The sequence below is a fragment of the Truncatella angustata genome (genome assembly GCF_020726525.1).
Source record: "Truncatella angustata strain MPI-SDFR-AT-0073 chromosome Unknown BKA67scaffold_1, whole genome shotgun sequence".
NCBI classification, from domain to species: Eukaryota; Fungi; Ascomycota; class Sordariomycetes; order Amphisphaeriales; family Sporocadaceae; genus Truncatella; species Truncatella angustata.
Genome location: NW_025763381.1, coordinates 4,549,150 through 4,565,467, shown reverse-complemented (window position 1 = coordinate 4,565,467; position 16,318 = coordinate 4,549,150). Strand labels below are relative to the sequence as shown.

Here is a 16,318-nt window from a genome sequence, read left to right as displayed (position 1 = left end):
TGTTACAAAATTCCGCCATGCCTCGCGGAACCGAAACCCAGATCCTAGCCAAAAAGCTCAAGGGTAAAAAATTGGTTATCCCAGATTTAAAGCCGATTTTTTCGCATTGGCCAAGTCAGCAAAGTGAACATTATGCGAAAACAAAGGATGCAGTACAGAGGAAACTTTCAATGTATGTAACCTTGTGCAAAAGCTGATAGCAACTCCCGCTAAGTAAATCATAGTATACTCCCCAGCGAGAAGCACCAGAAAGCTGTCAACGATGCAGACCCAGCATTACTTGCCGCCAGGTATGACCTAGAGAAGTTGCTTGCTTTGATCTGTTGCTTACAGTTTCGCCAAGGTGGTGGCCTACATCAACATGGGACCGTTTTCAAGTAATGACAGACCTGACCATCTGGTTTGGCATATGGGACGATTATGTCGAGAACCTCGAGAATCTCCAAGACGCCGAAGAGTTCAGGCTCGCCACAAAAGAGTATGTTGCGCAGAGCTTTGGCTTGGCAAATCGAGAAGGCACTCCTGTACCCATACACCGTTTGATACGTAACTTTGAGAGCATCGCTCAGAGGATACGTGAGGCCTACGACCATGGTAAGCATCAACTACAATCCATACTTGAACAATATTAACATATTCACAGAGCAAAGGGAAGAGCTACTGCGACACTTTGATCAGTACATTGATGCTACGAGGATAGAGACTGAGTTCGAGAAAAGTGAATTCGTCCCCAGCTTGCAAAGGTATTGGGAAGTGAGGACATTGACAAGTGGCATGGGCACCTTGCTAGGAATGTCCGAGTAAGCTATAATTGAATGTATCTACATACCATCAAAGCTAATGAACCCGCAGATTTGCTCTTGATGTTAAGCTGCCAATGAGCATTATCACCACCACAGCCTACGAGACGCTTTGGGTGTCGACAATTGTAATCAACTCAGTGTAAGTGTCGATTAAAGCCTAGAAAAGTATGTCAACTGACGTATTCGCAGAATTAACGACCTTATCTCTTTGAAGAAGGAAATGCGCGCTGGTAGCGTCCTTAGCTCTGTTGCTCTCTTGTTTCACGAGTTTGAGGACTTAGACTTAGCTGTACAGCTTTCAGTGGACTACATTCAACAACTGGTCGAATTATACGACAATACAGCCGAAGTACTACTCCAAGGTATCTCATATGACGCTCAGGCACATGAAGCTGTGTCTAAGGTGGTCGATCTTTTCCGGATGGTAAACACTGGCAACCTTGAATGGAGGTATGTATTGTTGAAGTGCTTTTCCCTTGAAGATATACTGACATGCGTGGATCCAGTCTCGTCGCAAAGAGATACGGTGTCGCCGATTTCATCAAAGAAGACGGAAGCATCGAGTTGTACCTGTGATAATCCCTCGATTTCCATAATAATAAAAAAGGGCCAGGAACAAAGCGCAGGCGCACAAAATCGAGCGTAAATACTGGTTACAATGATAATAAGGCGTTGGGTGTTGATACTCTTTTTAGTATATTTGACGTTGACAACATTTTGACGGAGGCAACGGCTTACGTAGAGGCGGGATATAACACAATAGGTTACAAATTACGATACCCCTATCTTTCATCTATTTCATTCGCGTTCCAACGTTTTGTTGATATTACCACCTTAGTTTCTCGATAAACCTCAATGGGAAACATTTCCGAGATGTGTTGCTTTTAGTGTGCCGATTGACCTTGAACGACAAAAGGCGTAGTGATGTGTGGATTACGGGAAACAAGGGGACAAATTGCCCTCCACTCAGGACGCTGAGCAAGAACAAAACTCATCAAGACGAGGCCCCTATACACAGTGTTGTCCCGAGAGCACATAATAGAAGTGTGGTTCTACTCTACTGATTCTTCTTGTTTTCCCGTGCAACAAATATTACCTTGATGTCGGCGGTGATCGCCATAGTACTATACGATCACTAACAAAGCGGCGGATTTGAGTTCTATGATGCTCTCGGGGCCGGTGGACACGGCGATACTTATATATTTTGAGAGATGGGAAATGGAGTCGAGACGCGCAAATTCGTCGCCAAGTTCTCTATGAGTAGCCCCATGAGCCTTTTAAATCTACATACAGAGATGATAATGGCAAAGAAATTGCATGGCGCAACGTACATTGCACAGCTTATTGTCGATAACAATGTCGTGAGCAGGCTCCAGGGGATTGCAGTGAGCGCACTAAGGGAAGGCCAATTTGCACTTTTCGCGGAACACCTGCGTGGAATGACGTTGGGAGAGTTTACGGCCAATGCTTGGCAATTTTCTTGTATCGTGAGTTCTATTGAGCCTACTGGTAAATAAAGGACGGCAACGGCTGATATTTAATAGAAGTGGTCAAAATGGGAGTGGCCATGGCATTTCCGCCTGATAAACAACACGGATGATCTAGGTTAACACGAAGCTGACGACTGATCGACTGAGACAGAGGATAACGAACAGCCCAGCAAGCAGAGCCAACCAATCACGACTATCAGATATACCATCGAGATGTGGTCAATTTTGAAAATTATACCCACTGCCTCTTCGTCCCCCCCCCCCTTTATCCTTTTTTGCGGTATGATATTGCAGTCTCTAAATGACTGGGAAGCTCATGTTTGGCAGTTGTATTCAGCGAGTTCGACACCGAGGACCATTACCTGGTTCCAGCATTAAAGATCATAAACTTTAGTGTCGTAATCGACACAACCAGTACCTATATAAGTGGTCATATGCAGTAAGTTTTGTCCCTCTCATTCCGATGACGTACGGTGGAAGGCTCACTTCTAGCAGCCGTGGCGTCAGCCCGGGGATATTTACTACATTGGTTGTGTAAGTCTGGTTTCCTCGATTTCTTGGGACAACTGCTATGCTGACTTGTGGACAAGCGACCCAGAACGTCTACGGACAAGTCCCTGGAGTAAATCCTCAAACCGCATTCCCCAACTTGAACATGGAACTTTATTATCTAGCAGCACAATGTGCATGGCCTGACCACAACCCCCGCCCTCCACTTGTACAACTCCTGGCAAGAGTACAATCAGCAGTCAACACCAAGACTGGTCCTGAGCACTTTCCAAGCGAGCCTTGGGCACAATATGAGACTGACGAATACATACAGTGGTACGTCGCAAGTGCCCTGTTCGACACCAACTACCTATTGGCAATGAATACTACCCCAGCTTAGCATAACTTAAAGCTTGTCAAGAGTACGGACTAGAACTCAGGGTTTCCAGATTAACGGAACATGCAAGGATCCTTGTGTAATGTGCGTTGCTCATATGCTCATATTGAGCTCTGCAATACGGTGCGCGGCGCATTTGGGATCGTCGGCATTGGATGCACAGGGGGTTCGGGCAGGCATTCAGGGGCCTTCCCCGCTGTCAGACTGAATTGAGTTGATAGCCCATGCCGCTAAGCTGCAGCTTACGGCAGAGCTACAGGGATATATTTGGGTCCCCTCCCTGCTGTCTTTAATTCAATCTCGACTCGGGCAGATGATCATTATTACCTATCACGAGATAACTGCTCGCAACGAAGACGGAGTAGCAGAGCTACGCCCGCAACTCATCGTATTCAATTCGTGAGGGGTGCCTCCGTGATTCACTACCTCGAATTGCGCACCAACTATCGCGACACCTCGTGCGCTAAGGAAGGGAAACAAGGCAAGCAATCAAGTCAGCATGAGCGTCACTCATCTTCCCCCGGAGATTCTCATCACCATTTTGGAGTATTGTGTCGCAAACCACTACAACAAAAAGAATGACCTTCTGCAACTTCGGACAGTATGTAAGCTATTCGACGATGTCCTGAAGCCCTATGGCCTACGTACACTCCAAGTTGACTACACGAGGCTGTCGCGATCACAGCTGCCTTCGCTCGACACGGATGCTTTGGAAAGGGCCGGGAGCCTATGCCGAGCACTATTTCTCGATATGATGCTCATCAGAGACGAAGGTTGGTGTATACTCCAATGACCAGTTGCCCCAGTATCCACGGTACTAACGCCGGCGCATGCAGGCGAGGTGGAATATCTCGGCAAGATATTCAAGAGGGTTCCCGCCATGAGACCCTTCCTCGACGGGCTGTACGAACGATACTGTATGAATGAAGCTTCATTCACCGAAGCCGAATATCGCGAACACCTTGGCAGCGTGCTAGAGATGGCCATGAACGTGGACGCCATACGCCTGAACCTCCCTTTTCAGCTAATCTCCAAACATGTCCACGCCTCGACCATGATCTTGGGAAACACACTCGAGGCACTTGCTCGCAGGCCAGAAGATTCGGAGGCACTGAAGACGCTCGTGCTAGAGAACCTGACCGACATTGGCATTGTTAGACTTTGGAGAAACCCACAAGACGTCAAGAATATCATGGATACATTCGTCCACCTTGAGCATCTCCTTATGTCAGTACGAAGACACGAAGGCGAGAGGTATCACACTATTGGCTTTCAGCAGCGCCTTTGGGAAATGATCGGCAAGGCTGGCAAGCTGAAGAGCCTTTGTCTCATCAGTTTGAACATGGACGAGTTGCTATTCCAGCAAGTCAAGCGTACTTCTCAGCGAGACTGCACTCTGAGCGACTGGAATTTCAGATCCATCCCGACAATACGCAAACCGCCAAAGTCTGTACTGCCATATCTTGCCTCACTCGAGCTTCGGCGCGTCGATATCCAGCCATGCGGCTTCTTATCTCTATTCAAGTGCTTTGGTAGTTCGCTCAAGGAATTGATACTAAACCATGTCTACCTCAAGACTACCTACAACGCGCACGAACCCGAGGATGTTGAGAAAAACCTTTGGATTGGTTACCCCAACCAACGCCCACCACCGAACCACAGGTGGATTGCGATGACTATTCGGGAGCTCAATGTCAAGTTGGACGTTTGCCGCGTGACGAACCTCGGATACGATCAGTATCTGGTGGGTCTGCGGCCTGATGAATGGCCACAATATGACTTGTATGACCCGACAGGGAACGGACGAAGCTTAGATCAGCGCTTTGTTGAGGTCGCCACGGGCATCAGGCAACCAACTGTAAGCAACGGTGGGGAGAATGAGCAGTTTGAGTATTGGCCAGAGGAAGCAGAACAGACCTGGGCGTACGCCGACAAAGATAGACCTCGAAGGATGCGGAGGCGCGACTGGGATGCAATTGCATATATGACTGGTGGTGAAAACAACAATACTTCGTGTTGGCACAAAACGATAGACGGCTATTTTCCAAATTTCAACCAATTTACAGTCGATGAGCTACATCGCTTTGCCGACACAGCCTGCGAAGGTATGGAGGAAGTGAATCGTCAGACGGAAGCAGGCGATTTTGAAGGCATTGGGTCTGCTGAGGATGAGTTTCTGGATGCAGCAGAAGACGCGGATGTGCAAAATTTACAGCCGCTCTTCGGTGACGCTGGCGAATGATGGGGAAGGATATACCCTTTTGCGCGATAAAAAAATTCCAATTTTATTTTTTTTCGATTACCTGCAGCAGGAATCAATCTTGCAGACGGCGTAAGTATTTTGCCATGAAACGCTCAGATGGCACTGATCGTGTAAACTCGATTCCCGATATTTGACTGCTTGGTAGTGATGCACTGATAATGTACATCAGCATAGCTCAATAGGAGCTATGCATTCGGAACTTCCATACAAATGTGTCGCATGTGAGACGCTGTATCGCATCCCACGACACGGAGCTTGCCAACAGCCATGCGTACATAGCTACTACGACCCAAGGCCTTGTGCAATGGTCTAGAACGAGCATGCCAGCTCGTTCTCGCAAGATCATGCGATTGGTCGAAAGAATCATTTTGGTGGACATCCTGAAACACAGTGTTCAGTGAAACCCAGTGCTGCATTTATACAGAGAAGGATGCATCCCACTTGGAATTCCAACTCAGGTGGCAGCTCATGGAACGGGCTTCGCTGATCAAAGCGTTGTGCATATGACTCGTGTAAGGAATAAATGCCAGGCGCCTACAGTTGTGCAGGGGGTCTCTCTGTGGTGACTATCCCATGTCTCGTGGCACATATCAGTATTCATTGGAAGTAATCCGTCATAATCCACATATTCGAGCATCGTGTTGCTCTTAATCAGTCTCCGCATAATTGGGGGCATCGACCTCTCTAGAGGATTGGAGATCTGCCCAGTATTTCGCCAATGAGACGTCTGGACAACAATGTTCGGTTAGTCGGTACGCCGTATGAAACTTGTGCTAATCGGGAACACGAATACGGCGTCGCCATCCAAGTTTTATATACCTGTTGCATGCACCCCCGCCCAAAACAACATGACGGGAGTTATCTCTTCTCTGCAATTACCAATCGAACCATGAGTGGTGGCGTATTAGCGTCCAAATCAGCGACATGGCTCTGTATACTCTCAGCACCAGCAACACCATTGCTACAGTTGTGGTGTTTTGGCTAACGTATTTTATCTCAAACATTATCTATAACCTCTATTTTCATCCTTTAGCGAGATTCCCGGGCCCTCTGCTGATGAGAGTGTCGAGGATACCATATATTCTCAAGTTCACGAAGGGTATTCTGCCGTACTACATGGTAGCTCTCCACAAGCAGTATGGCGAGATTGTTCGTGTTGCACCAGATGAGCTGGCGTTTGCCAACTCTGCAGCATGGAATGACATACAGGGCCACCGAACGAAAGGGCAGTTAGAGATGGAGAAGTCGGCCAAGTTCTACCGACCCATCAAAGGCATGACCACGGACATCATCACTGCCGACCGCGAGGAGCACGGGAAGCTGAGGAGGACCCTCGCGCATGGGTTCAGCGAAAAGGCCCTTCGTGACCAGCAGCCTCTTATCAAGAAATATATCGACCTGCTCGTACAGCGTCTTCACGAGAATTGCGCGGGTGGTTCAGCCGCGCTAGATTTGACTGCCTGGTACAACTTCGCGACTTTTGACATCATCGGGGACTTGGCCTTTGGCGAGCCGTTTGGCTGCCTCAAAACCTCTCAATATCACACTTGGGTTTCAACAATTCTCTCGCTGGCGCGTGTGGGGACGATCGTCCAGTCTCTGGCACAATATCCTACGATCAAGGCTGTCTTGGACGCCCTTGTGCCCTTTGCGGAAAGGATGGATAAGCAAAGGCAAGACTTTTTGAACATATCGAAGGTAAAGTTGAAGGACCGGATGGAGAAGTACCAGGACCGGCCTGATCTGGTCGAGCCTATGTTAAAAAGGGCAGACGAATGGGTAACTGAACCGGGAATACGTCTTGCCACCCAGGAAGCTGACCACTGGCAGGGCCTCACTTTAGAAAAGCTGCAAGCAAACAGCAGCTTGCTGATTCTTGCTGGCTCCGAAACAACTGCAACGCAACTATGCGGAGTGACTTACCACCTCATGGCGAATCCGGACGCACTACAGAAGGCGACAAAGGAGATTCGGTCTGCGTTCAAGTCGGAAGAGGATATTAACTTCATCACGGTCAACGAATTGACTTATATGAATGCATGCTTGAACGAATCTTTCCGGCTGTATCCTCCAGTCGCTGGGGGGCTGCCGCGAATTGTGCCGCCAGGAGGAGCAAGAGTCTGTGGTGAGTATATTGCCGAAGGGCAGACCGTGGCTGTGCATCACTTTGCTCTATACCGGGATGAGCGACTCTGGAAAGATGCCCAGGAATACCACCCCGAACGCTGGTTAGGCGATCCAAGGTTCGCGGATGATCAACGCGATGCCTTGCAGCCCTTCCATGTCGGACCAAGGAATTGCTTGGGGCGAAAGTGAGTAACATTGCTTCTTATAGATCAGGGACGATTTCAAGCTGACATGAAAGCAGCCTTGCCTACGTCGAAATGCGCACAATTCTTGCTCGGACGCTGTGGAATTTTGACCTCAAAATCAACGATGAGAGTCTCAACTGGCTTGACCAGAAGAACTTTAGTCTGTGGGCGAAGCCTTCACTGATGGCATACCTCCGCCCCCGTTGATAGACGAAAGAAAACAACGGGGAGTGCTTGGAACAAGTTAGATCAGATGATACTGGGGTGCTTAATAGGGGAGGTTGGACGACAGTAGACATCCATGGTGGATGTGGTCGATGAGCTGGATGGCTTTGTCCGGCCGTGATTCCGGATAGCTACTATAACAGTCGAATACATAGCTTCAAATGTTGCCGGGGAGCTAACCTTAGACGTTTGACGGCGCCATCTAGCGCTGAAATAGGCAAAGACCCCTGCTACCCGTTTGGAGTGATACATGGCATTGACATGGGAGCGGTGTGAGGTGCACAGTACGTACCTGGCGAGCTGTTTAATCACAAGTATCTTTGCCGCAGATGTTGGCCTGAGGAGAACCTGGCACACTAGCAGGGTGAGCCGAATTCATCGTCCCCCATCTTTCTGAGAAAGTCAATGCGAGCTGCCCCTCCACCAAAGGCACAAAGAAAACAAGTCCAGTCGCCAATCACATCGTCCGCCCCTCACCCAAGCTGCAGCTGCGCGAACAGAGTTAACAGACACGGAACTCCACACAAAACCCATTGCAATCGAGTCCACACCTCCCTTTTGAACTCCTACCTTCAGTATCTTCGTTGAATTGAAACTCAACAAGCGCTGCGCGCAGAGTCCCGTCCAAGACCCCGTTCTTGAATTCAAGCCTTCCGGCCCCTCGAGCATTGCCCAACTTCTATACCATTTCCCAGCACAAACATCCCATCATGAAGGGCGAGGTGAGTTTGACGTTGATCTACAGCAGGGCCCGGTCACAATCCCAACTTTGAGGTCCCCTATTTTTCCGCCGTTGCGTTACCACTTGTGCACCGGGTACCTCTGCCTCTGCCTCTGCCTCTGCCCATGCCTCTGCCCATGCCTCTAAACGCGCCTACCTACCAAAACGCCAGATGCTCGTGGGTGAGACAATTGATTGACCGCTGTCCTTCTCCAGATTCTTCACCTTCACCTCGGCCAGGCTGGTACCCAGCTGGGTAACAGCGCTTGGGAGCTGTGAGTGCCACACCGCTTTAGTGCCGAGCACCACCCCAGAACCGGCTGCGAGCTCCAAACACGAGGACGTTCCCAACTGACCATTGTTACAAGGTACCTGCTCGAACACGGTCTTGGACGCGATGGTCGTCCGGCGGCCAAGGTCGACGGACAGGAGCAGGTCGACGGCGGTTCCTACGAGACTTTCTTCACTGAGACCAGCGGCGGCAAATATGTCCCCCGCTCCATCTTCGTCGACCTTGACCCGTCCCCCATTGACGAGATCCGAACTGGTGACTACCGCTCGCTATTCCACCCCGAGCTCCTGATCAGCGGCAAGGAGGATGCCGCCAACAACTACGCCCGTGGCCACTACACCATTGGCAAGGAGATGGTCGAGAGTGTTGTTGACCGCATCCGCCGCGTTGCCGACAACTGCAGTGCTCTGCAAGGCTTCCTCATCTTCCACTCTTTCGGTGGTGGCACAGGTTCTGGTTTCGGCGCCCTGCTCCTTGAGCGTCTTTCCACCGAGTACGGCAAGAAGTGCAAGCTCGAGTTCGCCGTCTACCCTGCCCCCCGTGTCTCGACTGCAGTCGTCGAGCCCTACAACGCTGTCCTCTCCACCCACAGCACCATCGAGAACTCGGACTGCACATTCTTGGTCGACAACGAGGCTGTCTACGACATCTGCAAGCGCAACTTGGACATCCCCCGCCCCAACTACGAGCACTTGAACCGCCTCATTGCTCAGGTCGTCAGCTCCATTACTTCCTCCCTTCGATTCGATGGTGCCCTGAACGTCGACCTGAACGAGTTCCAGACCAACCTGGTACCTTACCCTCGTATCCACTACCCCTTGATCAGCTACGCCCCCGTTGTGTCGGCTTCCAAGAGCTCCCACGAGAGCTTCAAGGTCCATGATTTGACCTTCCAGTGTATGTCCTGGGCTCAACAATCCCGTCCCCCCCTTCCCCTGAACCTAGTACTAATGCCAGCACAGGCTTCGAGCCCAACAACCAGATGGTTGTTTGCGATCCCCGCAACGGTAAGTACATGGCTGTTGCTCTGCTGTACCGTGGCGATGTTGTTCCCCGCGACTGCAGTGCTGCTATCGCCGCGCTCAAGGCTAAGGCTTCATTCAACCTCGTCGAGTGGTGCCCTACTGGCTTCAAGCTTGGCATCAACTACCAGAAGCCCGTGGCTGTGCCCACCGAATCGCCCAACGATGGTGGTCTCGCTTCCGTCGACCGCTCCGTGTCCATGTTGTCCAACACCACTGCTATCGCAGAGGCCTGGTCGCGTCTCGACCACAAGTTTGACCTCATGTACAGCAAGCGTGCCTTCGTCCACTGGTACGTCGGTGAGGGTATGGAGGAGGGCGAATTCTCCGAGGCCCGTGAGGATCTTGCTGCTCTTGAGAAGGATTACGAGGAGGTTGCAGCTGACAGCTATGTTGACGAGGAGGAGGAGGCTGAATACTAGAATGCTGCGCTAGATCATTTGTGTGCACCTTTTAAATACCCCCTTTCGTTTTTCATCCCGCTCTATGGTTTCCATTCTTCCTTCCTAGACCGGAATACTGGAATACACTTCTGTGAACAGGTGAAAGAGTACGCACATAGACCTCCGCTGCTTGTCGAAGTCGAGGATAGAAAAGAGTTTTTGGTCGAAAGGCTGGTGGATAGTCGTGGTGGGTTTGGATGCCATTGAGAGCAACGGGGTCGTGCCACTGCAAGTCGCAGTCCTCCCATTGCAGAATATATGCGTCGGGCCGAGAAGAATTGGATGAAGATCCGTGAATCAAACATGCTTTCCATAACGACATTTAGCGGTGATCATTGTGTGCTTTCGCCAACGGAATGAACCATGCAGGAATATCTCCAGCTAAAGCGCTCTATGAATGTTAGTAGCCCTTACTAGTAGGTGCGTTCTGATCAGACATGTATCAAGTATACGGATAAGCATGAGTGCGGTTGCGCAGCGCATGTGCCTTAAGACGACTGTTGCACCAGGCTCATCATGCTAGGTATATTGTACCTAGACTAGGCAGAACGGGCGGTCCAAACGGGGGTTTTCTAGCCGCGATGAGGACTTGGGGGCCGTTGTCGAATCGCATCTCTGAATTATTTCACGCACTCAGCGAGGAGAGGTGGTTTTATGATAAACATGAATTGTTAGGAAAACCCTTCTCTTTTTTCTTCTTCCCCACCCTTTTTGTTTTCTTTTTCATTTTCATTTCCAAGCCGTGGGAATCCTAAACGTTCACCGCATTGCCTTGATAACAATCACTTTTGGGATTTCACATGTAATTTATCGTTATAGCCTTATTGATATCTCGATATGCGCACTAACGACTAGAAAGATGAAGGTCATGTAGTGTTTGGTAGCGTCGAGCTCTAATCACTGCTCATGGGTATTATATGGATGGTAAGTGCCTATTCCTGGTCAACAAAAGCTATTGTTCTTCGCAACACCGGCCGCTTATTTGTCAGACTGCTTCCTCCACTCGGAAGCTCTTCTTGCACCCCTGCCTTGGGCCATCTGGCGCGGCGGCCTCTTCTTGCCCTTGGTCTTGTTGAACTTGAGGTCTTTCGGCTTGCCGTCCTTGGAACTGGCGCGGCGGCCTTCAAAGACGATCTGCTCCGGTGTCTTGAGGGCACCCAAGTCGGGCCTACCGTCGGGCTTTCCTTCTCTCTGTCTTGGCTTCTTGTCTCCCCCCTTCAAGCGTTGTGCCTCGCGATGCGCACCAGAACGACCGAACAATCTGCTTGCTCGTCCGGCCAACGACTGTTGCTCTGGGGTCGCCTTGTGCTTGTATTTTGTGCTCTTTGGCTTGCCCGCAGTGCCCCCCATGCCCTTTGCTGCGTCCATCTTGGCCTTGGCCGTCCTCTCCGTAGCTAAAGCCGTGAACCTCGGGTTCTTAGCACGGCTGACTCTCAGGATTCTGGGCAGCATAGGAGGGAATTTTTTGCCGTTGAGCAACAAGGCGCCCTCGACATCATTTGTGTCATAGAACTGCACGTAGGCAAATCCTTTGCCCACGCGGGTCTTGGCATCTCGGGGAACACGAACGCTCTCGACTTTCCCGGCATGCTGGCCAAAGATACGCCAGAGACCCTCTTCCATGTCTGCTGGGACTTTGCTGCGCTTCTTGGCCTTGGTCTCACCTTCGGCATTGGTCTCGAGGATGGTCTCGTCGTCCACATAACCCAAGTTGCCGACGAAGATACAGCGCTTGTGGTCAATCGGAGTAGGGTGGGCCACACTGTCTACTCGCATGTGGCGATCGAGCACGACAGTTCCGTTCAGGGCCTTGAGCGCTGTCCTCGCAGCAAGCTGGGTTGAGTAGACAGCATAGGCATTGGCTGACTTGGTGGTCGTCTCCATTAGGGATTTGGTGATAACGGCAGCACGCTTAGGCATGCCGCTGCCGGCGACGGCAACTGAGCGGAAACGAATGGACTCGACCTTGTGCGGGCCTGAAGTTGCGTCCAGGTCTGATAAAGGCCCGGCGAGATGCGCCATGAGCTCCTTCTTGGCCTTGGACGAGGCGATGGCGTCCGAGTTGACATTGCCCAGGAACAAGGTGCGATTTGCCTTGTCAACTTCGACGTCAGCATGTTCATCTGGTCTCTGCAGCAACGACTCATGCACGATAGGGGTATCGTCGTCGTCGTCGTCGTCGTCGTCGTCGTCACGAGCAGTGTCCTTTGCTGAGCTTTCGCCGTTTGTCTCCGCCCTGCGCCTCTTCTCTGTAGGGGCATCGTCATCTTCGTCGTCGTCGTCGGCCAACTTGCTGAGATACTTGTCCTCAAGATCCTCAAACTCGTCCTTGCGCTTTCGTTTCCTCTCCTTCTTGGGCTCAGGCACTGGGGCCTCATTTTCCGAAGCTGCATGTTCCTGGTCTTCTGTCTCATCCTCGGATCCGAGCTCGGCGTCGGACAATTCCTCGTCATCTTCATCTTCTAGTTCCTCATCGATTTCACTGAGCTCTTCGTCATCCCCATCGTCCTGGTCACCATGCTCAGAACCAGACTCTCCATCAGCCTGCTTGGTAGGCTTGGACTCCTTCAAGGGAAGCAGCTTTGAGTATCGCGTTGCTGAGGGTGCTTTGACAGGTCCTGACTGTGTCGAATCATAAGCTGGAGAACTTGTAGACTTGATTAAAGAGAATTGAACCTACACTGCTTGCAAAGAGATCGTTCAGGGTCTTGTCAATGGTGGCTTTGGGGGCTACCAGCCCAGCAGATTTTCTGTGAGCCAATTAGCATGCTAAATCCAAGAGAAGCAGACGACTCAGGCCAGTCCTTCTTACCCTTTCGCCATGGTATACGTGAATCTGGGGGGGAGAAGGTTAGAGTTCCTGGCAGGCAAGCTTCAGTTTCTCGATAACCCCACGATAGGCTTGGGAAAAAAAGTTGCGAAGGCAGATAACGATAAGACGATAACGGACCCACCAAGCCGCAGGGCCGCCGGGTGGTTTCTGGCGTAGATTGGCAGCTCGACCTTTTGATCACTGGGCTCTGGGGCTTTGGGCTATGGCCTCTGTGGCTTTCTCGTGGGAGATAGGTACGTAAGGTGCATATTTCTTACCGACAGTAGTGCAGCACCAAGCACCAGAGGGTACATCCACTACTACTACGCCTGCGCCCGCCTTTCACTTTCAACTGCTCGGAGAGATCACCATGCCACACTGAATCCCTCCCCTCCCCCATGTTCTATACCTGCTCAATCACAGCTTCCCCATGAGAACTACACTCGATTACTCCGAGGAGTAATTCCTTTGTGGTATTTGGTTATCTTAATTGCACACTTGCCGTTCGGCACTTTGTTCCGCTACGTTCTTCTCTCCTCCCCTCTCCTCTGCTCTCCTCCCACCCTGCGAAACTCGGCACACGGTCAACAAAACACTCCTTCTCAATTAGCGCTGCTCTTGACACGGGCTCCCTCCTTGGCCTCGATCGCCCGTCCATAACATCCTCTGCTCTCTGGAACTGGCTGCTTCACTTTGCCTGTCATGGCGACTGGTGATACGGCCCCGCCGTTAACTATACTGCCTCCCGCCATTGAGCCGCTCTCCGACGACGATGACGGATCGAGCCCGCTCTCTGACCTCGGCGGTTCTCAGAATGATCTCGACCTCCCCGAAGAGAGCCCCGAGGTCCACCACGACGACGGAACCGAGGACGAGGACGAGGACGACGAGGACGACGACGCAAATGACACTGAAGCCGAGACAGAGCGTCTCTTTCCTACCCCTCAAAACCCTACCCGTCATACCGACGCTCTCGCTGGTGCTCACGCCTTCGAGAGGACCCCCACCAAGCTTCGCCAGGGCATCCGCGTCGATGATGATGAAGACGAACCTCTTTCTGAGCTCCAAGGCTCTTTCACTTCGAGTCCTCCTCGCCCTCACAGCTCAGGGCCCCCCACGGCCGAGAAGCTGCCTTCACCTACACTTGACATCCTTGCAGACGCCGCCGCAGCTCAAGACACTGAGGCTCGGAAGCGCAAGCGCACATCGCCTCCAGCTGATGCGCCTGAGGACGACCTGCCTGCGCGAAAGCGCTCAGCATCACCTCTGCGCGTCAGTCAACCAGACCAAGACGGCGACGTTGCCATGGCAGACGACGAGGAGCCCAGCACCAACAGCGGCGAAGAGACAATTGTGGAGCCTACTGCGAACGAGGGACGAGATGGGCAGACGGATGACCTCGATGCAGAAGCCCAAATCGAGGAGGAATCGCGCGCCCGAAAGCCACGCACTGTATCCAAGAAGCGCAAATCGCCCAGGGCCGAGAGCGATGAGCCCCCGGAAGAACCCGCAGACGGCATAACTGCCGAAGAAGATGGCGCTCGCACTGGAGATGACGAGCATACCGGCGCCGATGTCGATGGAGAGGCCGAGGCCGCTCAGAGAACCGAAGAAGAGCGTACGAAACATGGTCTCACGTACGGCGTTCCGAACAAGCTGACACAATCACTAGTTGAACGCAAGAGAGCCGCCCTGGACGGATTGACGAGTATAGAGAGACAATTCGCCATATTCAGGGAAAGGTAAGTTGCCCTTTGACCCGCCATGTCCAAATCAGACCGACGGGCGGCTAACCAAGTCAATTACAGATTATACGAGGAAAGGCTCGACCAATTAAACAGAGAAGAAGCAATGCTCAAGGCCGATATCCCTACACACCCCGACTACATTGCTATGATGGAGTGCATTGATACTAGGAAAGACGACAAGCTGCGCATAGCTGAGAACGAGTTTCACCTCAACATCGGGACTCTGGGAAGGTGGGCCGTTGCAAGGCGTGCGCAAATACACTCGCAGTATTATCAGGATGTTCGCGAAACAAGAGAGAGAATTATTGGTGAGCTCGGGCAGTATTGGTACGCCATACAGCATGAGAGGCGGAAGCATGCCAACAACGTGCACGATTTCGGTCTACGATTCCCTCAAGCACCGGCGCAAAGGGTCCGCGATGCGTTGGCGTACAACAAGGAAGTCGCAATTCTGTCCGGCGTTGCCAAGTATGAAGGCATGCCTGCTGCACCTGATATGCGTGGTGCATCGTCACAAGAGCTGGATGACGACTTTGAAGCAATGAATGTAAGTGAATTTGCAACCCCCTGATACACGAGTCCAGTAGGGCCAAAAGCTAACCGTGTCAGCTACAGCGAGGTCGCGGACCGGTACCACAGGCTCGGGAACCAGGCAGGTCGTTTATCTCCGATTTAAGGGGAATACCACCGTTTGGCCCGGGTTTGGGTTCTGCAGCGGAGCAGTTCATCGAGCAGAATGCTTGGGCTAATCCTCATCATCCATCCAATGCTCATCTTCTGCAAAGACAACACTCGCAACAAGAGCCCAGGAGACGTAGTCCGCCTGCCGAGGCGCCGGGTGGGCGCCGACATTCACAGCAGCACCCCTTTTCCTCGAGCACGATATCGACCACGTCGAATTATGCACCGTACAATGGAAATTCAACGACAGCCAATCGTATGCCACGGGCACCGACAACGTCACCCGAAACTACACGTGCCGCCAGTCTTCTAGAACAGACGAGCATAAGGAGCATGAAGGCCGCCGCGACTGCTGCTGCGGCGGCGGCGGCGGCGGCGGCTGAAGCTGAGCAAGGGAGAGCTGTCAAGCGCGAGACTGCACCTCCCGTGGGTGGCTTCTAGTGCAGCACCAGGACATGTATCACGGCTGTACACTTCCTTTACCAGCAGGCGGCTTGGTCCTTGCATTTTACAGCGTTTGGGTTATACCCTTGCATCTGATCCGGAGCTCGGCGTCATATCATATTCATGGAGGTATCAAGATTTGCTCTTATTGGTCAAAAACGGTATGAATACAGGAC

At 51.6% G+C, this 16,318-nt stretch overlaps 6 protein-coding genes across 6 annotated transcripts; 5 read left to right on the top strand and 1 right to left on the bottom strand.

Annotated features, from left to right (window-relative positions):
• Window positions 1–17: 17 nt before the first annotated feature.
• On the top strand, window positions 18–1,379 carry BKA67DRAFT_653468 (isoprenoid synthase domain-containing protein; the record flags this gene model as incomplete). Its single annotated transcript, XM_046106375.1, has 7 exons — window positions 18–172; window positions 225–290; window positions 344–594; window positions 644–800; window positions 853–942; window positions 993–1,253; window positions 1,310–1,379. 7 exons carry the CDS (start codon window positions 18–20, stop codon window positions 1,377–1,379), a joined length of 1,050 nt encoding a protein of 349 aa, XP_045964405.1.
• A 2,051-nt stretch (window positions 1,380–3,430) lies between these two features.
• BKA67DRAFT_46643 (uncharacterized protein) lies at window positions 3,431–5,524 on the top strand. Its single transcript, XM_046096898.1, has 2 exons — window positions 3,431–3,952; window positions 4,016–5,524. Exons 1-2 carry the CDS (start codon window positions 3,679–3,681, stop codon window positions 5,419–5,421), a joined length of 1,680 nt encoding a protein of 559 aa, XP_045964404.1. The 5' UTR covers window positions 3,431–3,678; the 3' UTR covers window positions 5,422–5,524.
• A 556-nt stretch (window positions 5,525–6,080) lies between these two features.
• On the top strand, window positions 6,081–7,982 carry BKA67DRAFT_46645 (cytochrome P450). Its single transcript, XM_046096899.1, has 3 exons — window positions 6,081–7,221; window positions 7,273–7,754; window positions 7,811–7,982. The coding sequence occupies exons 1-3, from the start codon at window positions 6,367–6,369 to the stop codon at window positions 7,959–7,961; spliced, it is 1,488 nt and encodes a 495-aa protein (XP_045964403.1). The 5' UTR covers window positions 6,081–6,366; the 3' UTR covers window positions 7,962–7,982.
• Window positions 7,983–8,689: 707 nt separating this feature from the next.
• BKA67DRAFT_653465 (tubulin/FtsZ family protein) lies at window positions 8,690–10,436 on the top strand (the record flags this gene model as incomplete). Its single annotated transcript, XM_046106374.1, has 4 exons — window positions 8,690–8,701; window positions 8,917–8,975; window positions 9,069–9,889; window positions 9,955–10,436. 4 exons carry the CDS (start codon window positions 8,690–8,692, stop codon window positions 10,434–10,436), a joined length of 1,374 nt encoding a protein of 457 aa, XP_045964402.1.
• Window positions 10,437–10,988: 552 nt separating this feature from the next.
• BKA67DRAFT_547479 (uncharacterized protein) lies at window positions 10,989–12,642 on the bottom strand. Its single transcript, XM_046101455.1, has one exon. It carries the CDS (start codon window positions 12,477–12,479, stop codon window positions 11,436–11,438), a length of 1,044 nt encoding a protein of 347 aa, XP_045964401.1. The 5' UTR covers window positions 12,480–12,642; the 3' UTR covers window positions 10,989–11,435.
• A 1,067-nt stretch (window positions 12,643–13,709) lies between these two features.
• BKA67DRAFT_46574 (Sds3-like-domain-containing protein) lies at window positions 13,710–16,217 on the top strand. Its single transcript, XM_046096897.1, has 3 exons — window positions 13,710–15,011; window positions 15,078–15,564; window positions 15,627–16,217. Exons 1-3 carry the CDS (start codon window positions 13,972–13,974, stop codon window positions 16,137–16,139), a joined length of 2,040 nt encoding a protein of 679 aa, XP_045964400.1. The 5' UTR covers window positions 13,710–13,971; the 3' UTR covers window positions 16,140–16,217.
• Window positions 16,218–16,318: the final 101 nt, after the last annotated feature.

Bases quoted from the DNA above. Each gene is read 5' to 3' on its own strand.
- BKA67DRAFT_46643 (XM_046096898.1), top strand. From the start codon at position 3,679: ATGAGCGTCACTCATCTTCCCCCGGAGATTCTCATCACCATTTTGGAG. The intron at 3,953-4,015 runs GTTGGTGTATAC...CGGCGCATGCAG, and splicing joins GATGCTCATCAGAGACGAAG to GCGAGGTGGAATATCTCGGC.
- BKA67DRAFT_46645 (XM_046096899.1), top strand. From the start codon at position 6,367: ATGGCTCTGTATACTCTCAGCACCAGCAACACCATTGCTACAGTTGTG. The intron at 7,222-7,272 runs GTAACTGAACCG...GACCACTGGCAG, and splicing joins TAAAAAGGGCAGACGAATGG to GGCCTCACTTTAGAAAAGCT. The intron at 7,755-7,810 runs GTGAGTAACATT...ACATGAAAGCAG, and splicing joins AGGAATTGCTTGGGGCGAAA to CCTTGCCTACGTCGAAATGC.
- BKA67DRAFT_547479 (XM_046101455.1), bottom strand. From the start codon at position 12,479: ATGGCGCATCTCGCCGGGCCTTTATCAGACCTGGACGCAACTTCAGGC.
- BKA67DRAFT_46574 (XM_046096897.1), top strand. From the start codon at position 13,972: ATGGCGACTGGTGATACGGCCCCGCCGTTAACTATACTGCCTCCCGCC. The intron at 15,012-15,077 runs GTAAGTTGCCCT...AGTCAATTACAG, and splicing joins TTCGCCATATTCAGGGAAAG to ATTATACGAGGAAAGGCTCG. The intron at 15,565-15,626 runs GTAAGTGAATTT...TAACCGTGTCAG, and splicing joins ACGACTTTGAAGCAATGAAT to CTACAGCGAGGTCGCGGACC.